The sequence below is a fragment of the Erpetoichthys calabaricus genome, chromosome 3 (genome assembly GCF_900747795.2).
Source record: "Erpetoichthys calabaricus chromosome 3, fErpCal1.3, whole genome shotgun sequence".
NCBI classification, from domain to species: Eukaryota; Metazoa; Chordata; class Cladistia; order Polypteriformes; family Polypteridae; genus Erpetoichthys; species Erpetoichthys calabaricus.
In genome coordinates this window covers 34364086-34381536 of record NC_041396.2, presented here as the reverse complement: position 1 = coordinate 34381536, position 17451 = coordinate 34364086, and the positions used below count along the sequence as shown (strand labels likewise).

The 17451-nt window shown below is 38.7% G+C and overlaps 1 protein-coding gene across 2 annotated transcripts in view; it reads right to left on the bottom strand.

Annotated features, from left to right (window-relative positions):
- LOC114647906 (C4b-binding protein alpha chain-like) overlaps window positions 1-17451 on the bottom strand; it is a 522597-nt gene that overhangs the window by 32037 nt on the left and 473109 nt on the right. The window contains exons 2-6 of one of the 2 annotated variants that reach the window (XM_028796599.2): window positions 16602-16787; window positions 7423-7522; window positions 7171-7250; window positions 1267-1443; window positions 822-1010 (exon numbers count right to left, since the gene is read on the bottom strand). In XM_028796599.2, the coding sequence (XP_028652432.2) occupies window positions 822-1010; window positions 1267-1443; window positions 7171-7250; window positions 7423-7522; window positions 16602-16787 (732 nt within the window). The remainder of the gene's footprint in view (window positions 1-821; window positions 1011-1266; window positions 1444-7170; window positions 7251-7422; window positions 7523-16601; window positions 16788-17451) is intronic. The other variant, XM_051924818.1, reaches the window with a different exon arrangement.

Genomic DNA, 17451 nt, shown 5'->3' with positions numbered 1-17451 from the left:
GTGATGTGTGATTGAAACATTGCACTTTTCAATTTATATTAATCATGCTGATTCTGGCATAGTTCATAAACTTGTACAATTTACAGATGACATCAAAATTGAAGGGACAGCAAAAATTATTTTGAAGAACACAGAGCATGGCATGCAGACAAAAAAATTCGTAATCATCTATATTAGATTAATGATGCAAATTCATGACAGGCAAAGTCTGGGGAAAGAAACTAGGATAATTACACTGTGACAATATTCTCATGGTCCAAAAAATGAAACAGAGGATATTAAATTGTACAATAAAATGTGTGTTTATGTTGAACATAAATCAAAAAACATTATGCTCAGACTGTATGATGTCCTAGTGGAGCGGAAGTGCAATTAGTAGCAGTCTGGTGAAAATAAATATGGGTGGTGTGAATTTTTAATATTTGATTAATGTTTTCTTCATTATTAGCTCTTAAGAAGTACACTATAATGATGAGTTGTAATTTTTTTTTTTGCAAAACAGAAAATGCAACATTTGTGCATTTTTGATTAGAAACTTTATTAGCACATTAGGTAATTTAAATTTAACTTCTGTGTGTTCCCACACTCATCAACACACTATATATTCAGGACGTCTGGATATCTTGTCAAACACTTTATCATAGCAGGGATTAAAGCTTAGGTATAAAAATTACATTACTGCAGAATGATGGACCACAATATACTAAAAAAAAAAGAAAAAACTCTGCAAGTGATGTATAAATATGATTTATGGGACACTTACTACCGGGTAATGAAGTTAGCAAATCAGATTTTACTTTCACTCGTGCTTTATTACTTACCGATTGCCTTTACACAGGTTGGAGGATTAGGTTTCCATGTGTTATTTTCATCACAGTATATGGTGCTTTGTCCAATTAATTGAAATCCACTGATACAAATGAATGTGATGGAGTTCTTGTATCTATATTGGGGACCAAATCCTGATGTCTTCGCTCCATTTTCTATGTTAATATTAGGGCAGCTAACCTCTGGATGCACACAGAAATAAAAGCAGCAAGGGAGAGAATATTAATCAGTTTAAAACAATTAGTGTTAAGTCCTACCAAGTAGAAAGAGTAATGGTTGCTTTAAGAACTTGACAACTTTTGAATACATCTAGTGACATTCCCACACAAAAAAAAAAAAACCTCTTCCTCTCAAACACACACCTAATATACATTAGTCAGTTGTCAGGTTTTACACTAATAATAGACAATAATGCAAGTCCGCCATATTCATACTCACGTTTGCACACTGGTTGCTGACTATTGTACTCTCCATTGTTTCCACACACAAGCTGGTCACTTCCAATCAGATCAAGTCCAGGATTACACTTGTAACTTACAACAGATCCAGAAAAGATACCACTCTCGGGATCATGAGACCCATTTTCAATCTCAGGTGGGTCTTGACATTTCACACCTATTAGGAACAGAGAAGACATTACAGTTAGACTTTTTCACTTTAAAACACCACACTTCACAAATGCAAGAAATTTCATTTCTGTAATGTTTTACATTACAAAGACTAACATTTCTCATTCAACTTATTAGCTTTCCTGCAATGTTTTTAAAACAAACTACCTTGTGGCTAACTTTGTCTTCAACACTGGTGGATGTCACAAATGCATAAGGCATCATTGGGGACCTCCTAAGACAGTGCGTTCCATTTACAGTAGCTTATTAAAGGCAGAGATAACAGCCATTTATTAAGTCTTAACTGATCAGCCAAAAAAAAAAAAAAAAAAATTACACAACCTTCTTGAGACTCTATTTCAATTTCATATGGTCCCATTAAAATAAAGTACCTTGTTAATTGGTATATAACTAATAATGTCAAATCTATTATAAAATATATGTTCAGCACTATACAATAAACAACACAAAAATAAATCAAAGTATAAAACAATCAGTACAGATGTAGCACTTCCTCGCTGCTTATTGTACAAAAAGGTCTAGAAGCAAACAAATCCAACTCTAATCCTCTGAGCTTCCACTTCAAACAATTGTGTTCCACTTGCAGTATTAAACGTAACTCTAAAGCACAGCTTAAAATGTATTCTAAAGTTCAACATTGCTTTTCATCACCCAAACTAATAAAATATTAATTTGCAACACTACACATTAGTACAGACACTGAAAAACTAAGATGTAGAAAAGGAACAAAACAACTTTCTGAATTTCAAAAAAAAAAAAAAAAAAAGTCAGAAAAATTCTTGGGGTGAGCAGGAACAGAAGGTGGCAAGACAGTGTGACATGATTGTGGGTATACACCTAAGATGATGGATATTGTTGTAGGCCACTGACAGTAAGGAGGCTGCCAAACATACACACAAACACAAAAAAAAACAAAACATTCAATAGCTTCAGTCTCTTAGGGCTTGATGGAATCTCTCTATATTGTTTGCACATTTCATGTTTCTTTTATCAGTTAATGCAAGCAATACTGTTTGTGTACATTCATTATTACAAATCTAGCTGGGCAAAAATAAAATCTACACTGGTCGAAAGTTTCAAGGACACTCTATTTAAGCTAATTGCTGGAAGATGGGTTGATGGATGGTTCTATTTGGTCAAACTTATTAATTCTTTAGTAAAACCTAAATAGAGTGACAACAACCATAACGATCTTCACAGAATATCTGCGGAGAGGCATTGAATTGCCATGGTAGATGCAATTAAAGCTCATGTCACATTATAGGAGTTCTAATGAGAGGAAAATCAAATTTGACAGCTGCACTTGGTGATCTTGTCACCAGACTACTTCAGCTTACACGACTTGCAATCGCTGGCCATCTCAAATTATGCAACTGCATGCCAGTCTTCCAGCAGAGTCATGCTTGCCCCTTTTTCTGGCAGCAAACTTGTAGCCTGGTGGAGCCGATGCTGTACAAAGGGTTAATAGGTACAGCACGTTTAGATGCAGTCTGTTCTTTATTTTCCTTTCTTTTTCCATTCTGCTGTGGTACATAAAAAGGAGACATTTTAGACAGACAAGCCTCTCTTCAGTTTTCAAGGTCCACAGCATTGGCAGTCCTTATTGCTCAGCACAGCATCATATGCAATGTACTTCCAAGAGAGCGGTCCTTAGTTGTCGCCTCTCATTCACATATAGTCCTACCCTCAACAACTTAATTCAATCAAGTCGCAGGACTAGTTGGAGTAAGTAACTGGGTATATCAGACTAGACGACCGCCGGTCATGTGTTGCGTCATACCAAAGAAGACTCTGGACTGTAATTGCTGCCAAAGGTGCTTCAAATAAGTGCCAAGTAAAGAGTTTGAATACTTGTGTCAATGCAATATTACTTTTTTTTTTTTTTTTTAATTTTTAACAATTTGCCAAAATTCCTAAACTCCCCATTTCGCTTTATCATTCTGAAGTAATGAGTGTTGCCTGAAGAAGGGTTAATTTTAACACAAGGGTCCAATATAACAAAATGTACATAAAAAAGTGAAGGGGTCTGAATACTTACTGAATTCACTATGGTACTGTAGAACGCTACAATAATTGGTATGGGAAATATCATCAGACTATACCAGTAGCCCCCACATTAGTGCTCTTCAACTGGGGGCGGAGGTGCCACAACTAGGTTGGAAAATGGATGGATGGATACTTGCTTTTGAGCACAAATGCACAATACAATAATCCCTCCTCCATCACGGGGGTTGCGTTCCAGAGCCACCCGCGAAATAAGAAAATCCGCGAAGTAGAAACCATATGTTTATATGGTTATTTTTATATATTTTAAGCCCTTATAAACTCTCCCACACTATTATAAACATTTCACGCACAATTATACAGCATAAACCCTTTGTATTCTCTTAGATATTAGGTAAGATTCATTGAAATTATGTATTTCTCCGATATCACGTATGTTACAGCCATTATGACAGACAGGCCACCAGCAATAAATACGTACAATGCAAGAGCCTCTTCAGGCGACTGTGTAGCACCGCCGTTGTTCTTCTTCCATCACTCTTCAATCCAAATCCCTAAAGCAGATTCCATCCAGACTACTGCCTTATCACGTCCACTTGCAACTCGTTTTGCACCCTGGTTAAAGGACACTGCGGCCGTAGATCTTATATGCTTTTCCTCCTTTTTAAATAAAAAGAATCGTGGACTCATTGATGCTGTAATGGTGTCCTGCAGCGGTGTAGCTGTTTCCTTCCTTCAACATAACCAAAACTTTTACCTTTTCTGCAATCATTTGCATCTTCTGTTGGCGCTTAGACACGGCTCCTGCAGCAGTAGCAGTAACGTGCGTTAAAGCTGAATGAGTGAGATTAGATTTCCTGGTTAATGCAGCACTCCGTCGCTGAGCCAATCAGCAGCACACAGGAACTTAACCGAAAGGCTCTGATTGGGTAGCTTCTCAGCCATCCGCCAATAGCGTCCCTTGTTTGAATTCAAATGTGTCCCTTGTTTGAATTCAAATGGGCAAATCAACTGAGGAAGCACACGTACTGTAGACCGCAGACATCCGCAAAGCAGTGAAAAATCCGCGATATACTGTATATTCACATATGCTTACATTTAAAATCCGTGATGGAGTGAAGCCGCGAAAGACGAAGCGCGATATAGCGAGGGATCACTGTATTCAAATTCCTTGAACAGAAAATGCCTTGTCCTTTTTGCCCTGTCCAAGCAGGTTTAGATGCCTCTGAAGTGTGTGTGGTTCCAGTGCTTTGCTAGGGGTGCTGAGATTCCACGACTCCTCTATTCAACTAGCAAACATGTCTTTCTCAATCTTAACAAAGGAGAAGAGTTGACATTGAAAATAGGCAGTTTGATAAGAAATGGACTGAGAAATTGCTACTGTATTTGTGCAAGGATGGATGGATGGATAGATGGATAGATAGATGGATGGATAGATGGATGGATGGATAGATGGATAGATAGATGGATAGATGGATAGATAGATACTTTATTCATCCCAAGGGGAAATTCACATACTCCAGCAGCAGCACACTGATACAAAAAACAATATTAAAGAGTAATAAAAATGCAGGTAAAAACAGACAATAACTTTGAATAATGTTTAACGTTTACCCCCCCGGGTGGAATTGAAGAGTCGCATAGTTTGGGGGAGGAACGATCTTCTCAGTCTGTCATAATATCACAGACCTTCTCTTCCATATATATATTATTTCTCAAAATGAACATGCAGCTCGCCAGCAGCAGAAAGACAGCAGATGATCTAACGGCATCCCCTCAGCCACGCCTATATATATTTAGTTCACTTTAAGATGAAGACTTCAAAACACCCTTAACATCAAGCAGGGATTGTATCAATGTTCTCCTCTTTTAAATATGCCTGCTAGTTTTCTGGATATTTTATTATATTTAGGTGATTAACTTCATATTAAATATTTTTCTTGCTCCTTTTTTTACGTATGTTCTGATTTGAAAATGATGTACCTCTTTAGGTTTTAATGATTTGAAATTTATTTGCTATAGTAAAATATTTAAAATTGACAAAATTTTTAAGAGATAAAAAAAAAAGTTGATAACATGCTAGAATGTAGTCAGACCCTCACCCTTACTCATGTACGAAAGAAGAAAAAAAAATACTATAAAGCAATCACTTCAAGTTAACAAAATATGCATTGAGTAAAATTCTTCTGAAGAACTGGTGTATACATTTTTTTTTCCATTTGTGCAATAAATAATGGAAAGTTACTTTAGGGGTGATCCATGACCTGGACAAGTGGGATAGGAAGATGGACGGATTGTTGGACCCATGCTGAAAAACAGAAGGTTGCAGATACCACATTTAAGCCATATAGTCATACCTGAAGTCTATACAGTCAAAATACTGTCAGTAACCATCTGTTTGTTTTTTTTCCAAAATGGGTACAACAATTACTTTTTGTTCCTTTTGCAAATGCACAGTGAAGTAGCCTTCACTAATCCCATTAGATGGAAATGTCCAGTCTTAGAAATATTATGCATTTCAGTAAAGGATGAATGGGGTCATAAGGCCCTCCTTGAAGGTGCACAAAACCTCTTTTGCAAGGGTGGAGCCTCAGTAGAAATGTCTACATGACGTGACTTCTCTTAGGACATGGATGTGTTGTCCAGGGCTGGTTCCTGCCTTTTATCCAATGCATTGGCCCAAGCTGATCTATCAACTAAATCGAAGCTACAAAGTAGACTGATCTCATAACAACCATAGAAAAATGTGTTGTATGACAACTGAGAAGCAACACCTTAACCCTTTGCGGTCGTTAGGCCAGAAAACTGGCCTTAGTAAAAAGTGCGCTATAGGTCGTCAGGCCACCGCTGGTGGCCCTGCAAGTTTCTGACCGATTTGCACAGTCGCCTGGTCGAGAAAAGTGGCCTGTGTTATTCCTACGTGCTTGAAAAAAATAACTGCTGTAATTATTGGCGTTTTTTCAATAATTAATTACGACTAATGTAGCGTGACGTTGAAAATTAAATACGACTGCAAAGGGTTAAATCAGCAAGCACAACCTGTGGAAGTGGAAGGCAAAACAGTATTTGAAACTGCTTCATCAGCATAAGATGATGAGGATTTTGTGAATTTCATTTGACATGTGCCTTTTAAAATGCTCTTAATTTTATTTTACATAACAAAAACTGTGATTACAGATGTTGTTAAACCACGCACACATTGCCCATCAACCAGGAGCCTCTACTGCTACTGCTGACTAAAAATGTGTTCATTAACTGGCTTTAAAAATGAATGCCACATCTTTAGTTTCTGAATATGCTGGAAAACAAAAGGTCCAGTCATATACACACGCGCACAAATACTTACACTGGTTAAATAGATCTAGAAATACTAAAGGGTTTCCCCTCAAACATTTTTAAATGCGATAACCTATAGTTGCAGCTTTTTAGGCCATTAAATATGATGCCCTGACCTATACAACATAACTCCCTGTGTGCAAAAAGCTATAGTGTACCCCTTCACTTTTCATAACATCTCACCACTTTAATAAAATATCAGTGATTGTGACTTTGACCACAGACAGACCCCATTACATTCACTAGAACTTATCAATTTGAGAGAAGAACTCACATGACAAATGCACATGACAATGACAAGCTTTTTATAAGACCTTCAACTAAAATAATTAACCATTATACATTTTCTTCTGCAAAGAAAAATACTACTTACGCTCACAAACTGGACTGCCACCAAACCAGTACCCATCAGGACCACAAGTTAGATGGTCATCTCTGCCTCCAAGTTTAAACCTGAAAATATAGAATAAGTACACACTCACATTTTCAAACCACAAAAACAATTATATACAACAAAGAGCCTTTAATACCAGATCCTGCATCAGCAGTAGTACAGCACCAGCAAGAAGAAACATTACTAGCACAATATTCAGAGGACTAGAAGGCATTCTCTTGTTAAACTTACCCTTCATTGCATACAGCTGTTACAGTTGCACCAAACTCCGTTCCCTCTGTTACCTGATATTGTCCATCAATAAGTTCTTGTGGACTTCCACAATCTCTCTCTAGAAAAGGAAATGGAAGACAAAAATCAATACATTTTAATATAGAAAAAGTAAATTAATCACACAGTGAAAGCAACCATTTTTATAAGCTTCTTTTAAAAGAGAACGATAAATGCAGGACAAATGTAGCATTAATTAAGCATTTCACAGATCCTTTTGACACAAAGCCAGAAAACCTCAAAAATAACTTTATATAGTAAAATACTGAGACATTACTTTTGGAATGGATATACATATGTAAAACATTTTATGCAGTGTTATATAAATTATGGTAACTGACTGTGTTTATCAATGCACGAAATCACTGCTTGCTTATGTTTCTTAAATGATTAAATGACTTCTTAAAAACAAAAACATTTGACATAAACAGCTAATAACACTTTAGTATCCCACACATAACAGTGTTGCTGGTCAACTTCTTTGTTAAAAAAAACAAAGCTATTTGCTAGCCATTTGCTATTTGTACCCCAAGCCCCAGGAATACACTATAGTTTTGGCTCACTGCAAAGTAATATTCTGCTTTTTTAGCTTTTTTTCCCTGGCTGAAGGAAGTGCCAATATTCCAGATTTTGTACTGCACTGCAGAGATTTAAATCACAACGATGTCAACTTTGCCTTTGTCACTTATAGTTCATTTATATTTTGTGACGTATTAGTCCTTTTCGTGAACACATCAGATTTATTTGTTGTCAGGAGCCTAACATCTGAATGACAACACACAGTTACATGAATCACAGTTAACTCCTGCATATTGTTTTACAATTATCCATCCATTAATTCTGTAGCCTGCTAATGTAATGCAGGGTTGTTGGTCACTAATGCTTCACATGACAAACATTCACAAATGCCCAATGAAGAGTTATTAAATAAACTAAAATGCACATTTTAAGGTGGAGAATGGAAAACTAAAGTACCTCCAGAGAGGGGTGCCACAGTGGCTAGGGAAGTTCAAGCATACTCCATTCAAGTATCCACTCACTTTAACTTTTGCATAACCAAACACTTGGACTCATTAGTTAGGCTTAAGTTTCTGACTGATCTAAAACAGAGAATGTAGCACTTTCCTACTCTGCATGATATCGCTGATGTGGTCAATGAGATGGCATTTCCTACTATGGAGACCCTACTCATCAGTCTCATTGAGAATTTAAAGACATGGTGTGACAGAGTTAAAACAATGAATGCAATGCTCTTATTTGTGAAACACCTTTTTGCGGTCACTGGCTCTGGCACATACCTAGCCAACAGGGTTGCCTCAATATCAGAATGTTACCAGTTGATTACAATAGCAGTGAAATTTCATGATACTCACTGCCCATTTAATACCCTGGCAAAACAACAAAGAAAAATTCACTCAACAGGATGCAATCTTTAAGATACAAAACAGCTGCTTTTTATTAAAATTAGATCCATTATTCTAATAAAAAATATTTTTATTCTATATTACAGTTTAAAAATATGTAAATAGCAATAGTAACTAATAGCTTTAAATAGTTGTATCACCTTCAAATATTCACCCAACTATTATTTGGTAAAGGGTAATTCCATGTCAGATAATCACAGATTGTAACGAAACTTGACATGGTGATTTGGTCATATGGAACTGAAACTGCATGGGTCCTCGATTAATATTAAGAGAGTTTTAAGATTACAAAGTTTGAACTTATTGTGTATATGGGGATTATGACTTTGACTGGCTATATCTCCCTAAATATATTATATTTTGAGTAAATACTATGCTATCCACAAAATAAAAAATTACCATGTTATTAGTGATTACAATATTAAAAATTTGAGTAGTGAAAAAAAACTAGATTTTAAAATTGGTCATTTTTTTTTTTTTACTAAAGCTATCTTATAATGTCATGAACATCTCTAAAAAATGTGGTCATTGGTTTTGGAGTCATTGCTGAGCTCTCATTACTTATCTGAAGTGTGCATCAAAACCACATTTCGGTCTGAAGACACACCAGCCCCAGTGTCGTTTCTTGACACACTTCTGACAATTAATTTGCTAGCTGAAAGTACTCAGTGTGTCCGAGAGAGGATGTACAGCATTGTTCATAATTGTACTTAGTTTTGTTTTAATTCTCTCCTTCTCTATTACCTCCAGGGGGTCTAGCTTGTTGATATACATTGGTTTAGTTGGTCCTGGTGAGCCGCAGTATGTGCAGGTTTTTGTTCCAACCCAGTTCCTTAAAGATAACTCAATTATTGTTGATGAAGCACATATTGCTTAAGTGACATTTTAATGCTTCATTTTAGTGGTCTCGCTTGTTAAGGTTCACCAACCTTGATTGCTTATTTCAATCTTAAACTGCTGCATTCAGTGTTTTAATTGCTCCTTATTAGCAATAAGATGTAAAAGACAAAGCAGCCAGCAGTTCTCCAGCTAGCTTTTTTCCAATTACATCTGTGTGTGTTCATCATGCATGGTTTGATTTAATAAAACACTTAATAGAAAAATGTGACAGACTGAAAATGATCTGTTTTAGGCTTTAAATCATTTGGATGATATCCTTGGAAAGGAAAAAAATCTACGATATAAGAGCCTTACATTACACAGACTAACAAGCCATAAAATTAAATAAGGTCTGAGATTGGCAATGATTGGTTTCTAATTAAGCAATTGGGTTGGAATGCAAACCTGTAGCCACTGCGGCTCACCAGGACCGACGTTGCCTACCCCTGGTTTAGATATACAGTGGATATAACAATCTACTCACCATTGCCAAAATCACAAACTTTGTGTAATAAGAAAATGAAACCAGGATAAATCCTGTCAGAACTCATTCCACCTTTATTGCAAAACTGCATTCTATTCAAAGAAGATGAAAAAAGAAAAAAAATCCTTAAGAAACCTAGTGTGCACACAGTTTAATAATCAAGGATGTGGCTACATTCAGAATCAGTCAGTCACAATAAGTCTCATTTCCAATAGTAGTTAGTATACACCTGACATCAATTAGAGTGGCTCTGATTGAGCTCAGATATATTTTGGCAGTTCCTGCAGAATTACTCTGTTATCCTCTTGGTTGCAATAGACTCCAAAAGCCATGGTCAAAGAGCTTTTAAAACATGAATGGGATCTCATCACTGAAAGGTATTGATCAGGACAGGGGTACAAAAAGTACTCAAAGCATCAAATACCCCATGGAGCACGGTGATGACAGTCATCAACAAGTGCAGAAAATATGGCTCAACAGTGACACTACCAAGATCAGCATATCCCTCCAAGACAGATGAGAAGATAAGAAGAATTACAGTAATCCCTCGCCACTTCGCGGTTCACTTTTTGCGGATTCACGACTTCGCGGATTTTATATGTAAGCACATCTAAATATATAACGCAGATTTTTCGCGGGTTTCTGCGGACAATTAGTCTTTTTACTTCTGATAGTTGCTTCCTCAGTTGGTTTGCCCAGTTGATTTCATACAAGAGATGCTATTGGCGGATGGCTGAGAAGCTACCCAATCAGAGCACGCAGTTAAGTTCCTGTGTGCTGCTGATTGGCTCAGCGACGCAGCGCTGCATTAACCAGGAAGTCTCATCTCATCTCACTCATTCAACATTAACGTGCTCTTTATACTGCATTCGGGGGATCATCACTTTCATCGTCATCATTTTTACTGCGCAGCATATTCATCACGTCATATATAGCTACGTGTACTTCGCTATACAGTAAGTGTAAACTTATCCACCGATTTCATATTGCTTAGCAGTTGTCTCTGTTATTAATAGAGTAAAGGGTGGGTTGTAAACAATACAGGGAGGGTTTAAAAACGTCCAAATACACGTTAAATAATTAAATAAATATGGTGTCCCTACTTCGCGGAAATTCAGTTATCGCGGTCGGCCCTGGAACCTATCTCCCGCGATAAGTGAGGGATTACTGTAAACCTTTCTGACAACTCATGGGAGGGACAGAGGGAGCGAGGGAGGCGGCAGCACGAACCAGGGCAGATCAGAAAGGGATGAGGAGGCAGGGATCTGTCCAAGTGTTTTAAATTATTGTATCAGTATGCTGCTGCTGAAGAATGTGAATTTCCCATTGGGATTATTAAAGTATCTATCTATCTATCTATCTATCTAAATAATGAAATTAAAAAGTGCATTGGATTCGATGAACCACACCAAGACACCTTATGAAATAAAACGTGCTTGAACCAATGTATATATCTAAATCAATCTGTATCTGAACCGACGTACAGTGCATCCGGAAAGTATTCACAGCACATCACTTTTTCCACAATTTGTTATGTCATAGCCTTATTCCAAAATGGATTAAATTCATTTTTTTCCTCAGAATTCTACACACAACACCCCATAATGACAAAGTAAAAAAAGTTTACTTGAGGTTTTTGCAAATTTATTAAAAATAAAAAAACTGAGAAAGCACATGTACATAAGTATTCACAGCCTTTGCCGTGAAGCTCAAAATTGAGCTCAGGTGCATCCTGTTTCCCCTGATCATCCTTGAGATGTTTCTGCAGCTTAATTGGAGTCCACCTGTGATAAATTCAGGTTGATTGGACATGATTTGGAAAGGCACACACCTGTCTATAGAAGGTCCCACAGTTGACCGTTCATGTCAGAGCACAAACCAAGCATGAAGTCAAAGGAATTATCTGTAGACCTCCAAGACAGAATTGTCTCGAGGCACAAATCTGGGGAAGGTTACAGAAAAATGTCTGCTGCTTTGAAGGTCCCAATGAGCACAGTGGCCTCCATCATCTGTAAGTGGAAGAAGTTCGAAACCACCGGGACTCTTCCTAGAGCTGGCCGGCCATCTAAACTGAGCGATCGGGGGAGAAGGGCCTTAGTCAGGGAGGTGACCAAGAACCCGATGGTCACTCTGTCACAGCTCCAGAGGTCCTCTGTGGAGAGAGGAGAACCTTCCAGAAGGACAACCATCTCTGCAGCAATCCACCAATCAGGCCTGTATGGTAGAGTGGCCAGACAGAAGCTACTCCTTAGTAAAAGGCACATGGCAGCCTGCCTGGAGTTTGCCAAAAGGCACCTGAAGGACTCTCAGACCATGAGAAAGAAAATTCTCTGGTCTGATGAGACAAAGATTGAACTCTTTGGTGTGAATGCCAGGCGTCACGTTTGGAGGAAACTAGGCACCGCTCATCACCAGGCCAAGACCATCCCTACAGTGAAGCATGGTGGTGGCAGCATCAGGCTGTGGGGATGTTTTTAAGCGGCAGGGACTGGGAGACTAGTCAGGATAAAGGGAAAGATGACTGCATCAATGTACAGAGACATCCTGGATGAAAACCTGCTCCAGAGCGCTCTTGACCTCAGACTGGGGCAACGGTTCATCTTTCAGCAGGACAACGACCATAAGCACACAGCCAAGATATCAAAGGAGTGGCTTCAGGACAACTCTGTGAATGTCCTTGAGTGGCCCAGCCAGAGCCCAGACTTGAATTCGATTGAACATCTCTGGAGAGATCTTAAAATGGCTGTGCACCGACGCTTCCCATCCAACCTGATGGAGCTTGAGAGGTGCTGCAAAGAGGAATGGGCGAAACTGGCCAAGGATAGGTGTGCCAAGCTTGTGGCATCATATTCAACAAGACTTGAGGCTGTAATTGCTGCCAAAGGTGCATCGACAAAATATTGAGAAAAGGCTGTGAATACTTATGTACATGTGATTTCTCAGTTTTTTTATTTTTAATAAATTTGCAAAAACCTCAAGTAAACTTTTTTCACTTTGTCATTATGGGGTGTTGTGTGCAGAATTCTGAGGGAAAAAATGAATTTAATCCATTTTGGAATAAGGCTGCAACTTAACAAAATGTGGAAAAAGTGATGTGCTGTGAATACTTTCCGGATGCACTGTATATATCCAAACAGATGTAACTAAATCAATATATATATATATATTATATATATCTGAACATAAGCATCTGAACCGATGTATAGTGTATAACTGATTTATTTAAACCAAAATATACTGTATATATGCTCCTAAGGAGACGATGAACGATGGATGATGTCCTGGGGGATCTCCTCCCAGATCTGGACCAGGGCATCACTGAGCTCCTGGATAGTCTGAGGTGCAACCTGGTGGCGTCGGATGGACCGAAACAATGTCCCACAGGTGTTCTAATGGATTTAGGTCAGGCAAGAAGAGCGTGGGGGCCAGTCAATGGTACCAATTCTTTCATCCTGCAGGAACTGCCTGCATACTCTCGCCCCATGAGGCCGGGCATTGTCGTGCACCAGGAGGAACCCAGGACCCACTGCACCAGCAATACCTAAAAGCAGTCAAGGTGCCGTTGTCTTGCCTGTAGAGGTTTGTGCGCCCCTCCATGGATACGCCTCCCCAGACCATCACTGACCCACCACCAAACTGGTCATGCTGAACGATGTTACAGGCAGCATAATATTCTTCACGGCTTCTCCCGACCCTTTCACGTCTGTCACATGTGCTCAGGGTGAACCTGCTCCCATCTGTGAAAAGCACAGGGTGCCAGTAATGGACCTGCCAATTCTGGTATTCTATGGCAAATGCCAATCAAGCTCCATGGTGCCGGGCAGTGAGCACAGGGCCAACTAGAGGACGTCGGGCCCTCAGGCCATCCTCATGAAGTCTGTTTCTGATTGTTTGGTCAGAGACATTCACACCAATGGCCTGCTGGTGGTTATTTTGTAGGGCTCTGGCAGTGCTCATCCTGTTCCCCCTTGCCCAAAGGAGAAGATACCAGTCCTGCTGATGGGTTAAGGCCCTTCTATGACCCTGTCCAGTTCTCCTAGAGTAACTGCCTGTCTCCTGGAATCTCCTCCATGCCCTTGAGACTGTGCTAGGAGACACAGCAAACCTTCTGGCAATGACACGTGTGCCATCCTGGAGAAGTTGGACTACCTGTGCAACCTCTGTGAGGTCCCGGTATCGCCTCATGCTACCAGTAGTGACACTGACCATAGCCAAATGCAAAACAAGTGTAAAAACAGTCAGAAAAGATGAGGAGGGAAAAATGTCAGTGGCCTCCACCTGTTAAACCATTCCTGTTTTGGGGGTCGTCTCATTGTTGCCCCTCTAGTGGACCTGTTAAATTCATTAACACCAAAGCAGCTGAATCCCAAGCCTAAAAGTGCAATGGTGATGTTTTTGTCAAGCTTTAAATCTGGCTTATTTTAAAACCTACATATATATGTTTGGTATCATTCTTTACAGAATTTATCGAACTTTTAATTTGACGGTTAGGTTTTCAGATTCTCATTCCATTTTTCAATTATAAGCTAAAAAATATCAAGAACTCATATCTCGCGAGAGGGGACATTGTCCCAAAAGATTTAACCACGCCCAGGGCCGGAAATAAAACACAAAGAGTAGAATAGCTGCTGTGCATGAGATGCAGATCATGTAGCACTGCAGCAACAGCAAGCCAGGAGCTGACTGAACAAAGAGGAGGTAAAAAAAAAAAAATATATATATATTATATATATTTGTTTCCCATTGCATCACCGTTTTAAGAGGGGGTTTTGGAGAAGCGACTATGTATCCTTGGGGTGCGTTTAGCCCCCCTCTTCACAACGCCAGCGGCAGAGACGCAAAGTGGCTGGCAAGCAAAGCGAACAGGGGGAACCCCCTAGTGTGTTTGTGTGTGTGTGTGTATATATATATACCAAGAAAGCAATAGATATACCTCTACCAATTTATATATCTGAATGGATGTATTCAAACCAATGTATCTGAAACAATGTATATAACTGAAGCGATAAATATGGAAGGACCAGCCGAGTGATAGTTTGGAGCGTATGTTTAATGACATCATAAATGAACATGCAGTGGCATCAATGAGCTGAAAACATATCTGGAGAGACCACAGTTTCTTGTTCAGACAAATCATTTTAGGACTGGTCAGTTAAAGTGCAGTTCCCCAGATGTTAAGGAAATACCTTTCAGTCCCATCCAGTAGTGTACAGAGAGAAAGATTATTTAGTGCACTCTCACATGTGCTAATGAAATCAGAAACAATCTTACAGCTGAACACGCAGAGATGCTTCTGTTCATCAAAAGAAATCTGTCACTTGTCTTCCCAAAGGAGTCCGAGATCTATCCAACAGCAGGTGTCCCTCAAAAAGTTTTGACCTGAAAAACCTTACAACACTAAAATAACTATCTTAAAAATTAGATAGTTAGGTTTAGCAATCCATCCATTATCCAACCCGCTATATCCTAACTACAGGGTCACGGGGGTCTGCTGGAGCCAATCCCAGCCAACACAAGGCGCAAGGCAGGAAACAAATTCCGGGCAGGGCACCAACCCACCACAGGGCGTGCACACACACACACACACACACACATGGGACAATTTAGAATTGCCAATGCAAAAATCTGCATGTATTTGGACTGTGGGAGGAAACCCACACAGACACGGGGAGAACATGCAAACTCCATGCAGGCAGGACCTGGGAAGTGAACCCGGGTCTCCTAACTGCGAGGCAGCAGCGCTACCACTGCGCCACTGTGCCGCCCATAGGTTTAGCCACATTCCTGTAAAAACTGTGTTGTTCTGTGTTATACTATTACATCCCATGCTGAAAGACTTAAAATAATGTTGGTTTGGTTTATCTACATTAATTTTGTGTAGGTGATGTTTATTTATTTTCTGTGAAATTATAGCCATTTTAAAAACACTATTGTAATGTATTCTATGGAATATACCCTACAAAGTCATTTGTCCAATTTTGAATTATTTTATTCCAAGTTACGAGTCTTATATCTGATGTTAACAGTGAAGCTGACAGCTGATGAACATAATAAACAAAAATACTATCCTCTAGACTTTAGTCTCACTACAATAGTATTGGCGAGTATTAAAAATCAAGCATCAGTAGTCATACTTGGAAAAACGGTGTCAGTGCATCCCTTGCTATTATATAAATGCACAGCATTCTTCATGCAAGTTTGTGAAAATTACTCCAGTGGCTCTGTACAATGACTGACCCTGCCCTCTTACTGCAAAAAGGCAATTTCTCCTTGGGGATTGATAAAGTATACTGTATCAAAAAAAGTCATACCTTAATCACAAAAGTCTGTTTAATATCAGAAGTGATACTTACTTTGACATTGTAAAGTTGGAGTAGACCAGATACTTCCAGTGCACGTGATTTGAGATGTTCCCTTCTCTCTCACATAGCCAGGTATACATTCATATGACAGTTTGGATCCATCACTGAACTCACTTGAACTCAGAAACTCAGACTTTGGAGTCGCATTAAGAACATCTGGAGGGTTACCACAATTTCCTAAAATTGTAAAATGACAAGGTTTAAACATTCAGGTTATCTCGGGAACTTAAAAAAAAAATTGCAGGGCAGAGGTGTGAATAAAAGGTTGAATCAGTGTCCCAGGAAAAGAATAAAGCTATAAAACCACAGGGTCAAATATGCTAAACACCATGTCAGTTTCATATAAGACACACTGTGATGTGAGTGAACAATTCATAAAGGACTTTAGTGATGACTACAGCAAAGACTTTAAAGACTTTAAAAAACAAATGCAGAATTTAAGGTTTGCTTGATTTGAAAGCAAGTTTAACAAAAGATTGTAGAGGGGGAAAAAAATAAATGGAGGAACTCTGAAGGAGTAGTATAATCGTATTCCAGCATACAAAAGGTCAGGAAAAAGGCTGTCTGATCAAAAGTCACTATTTCACATAGAATTTACTGAAAAAGGTCTTATTCAAAAGCAAAATCTGACATTTGACCGTAAAACAACAGTTGTTTGCTTTACCTACCACCAATTATGGCATCATCTAACTATGCACTTTTCCAGTATTTTGCAGATCACTTCCATGTTTAACCTTTTCATACATTTAAATGGTTAGTTAATCCTAATTAATTTGTAGCCACACCTGAAAACAACACAGTTTGGGCCATTTTTTTTTTTTTTTTTACCCAATTGCATTTT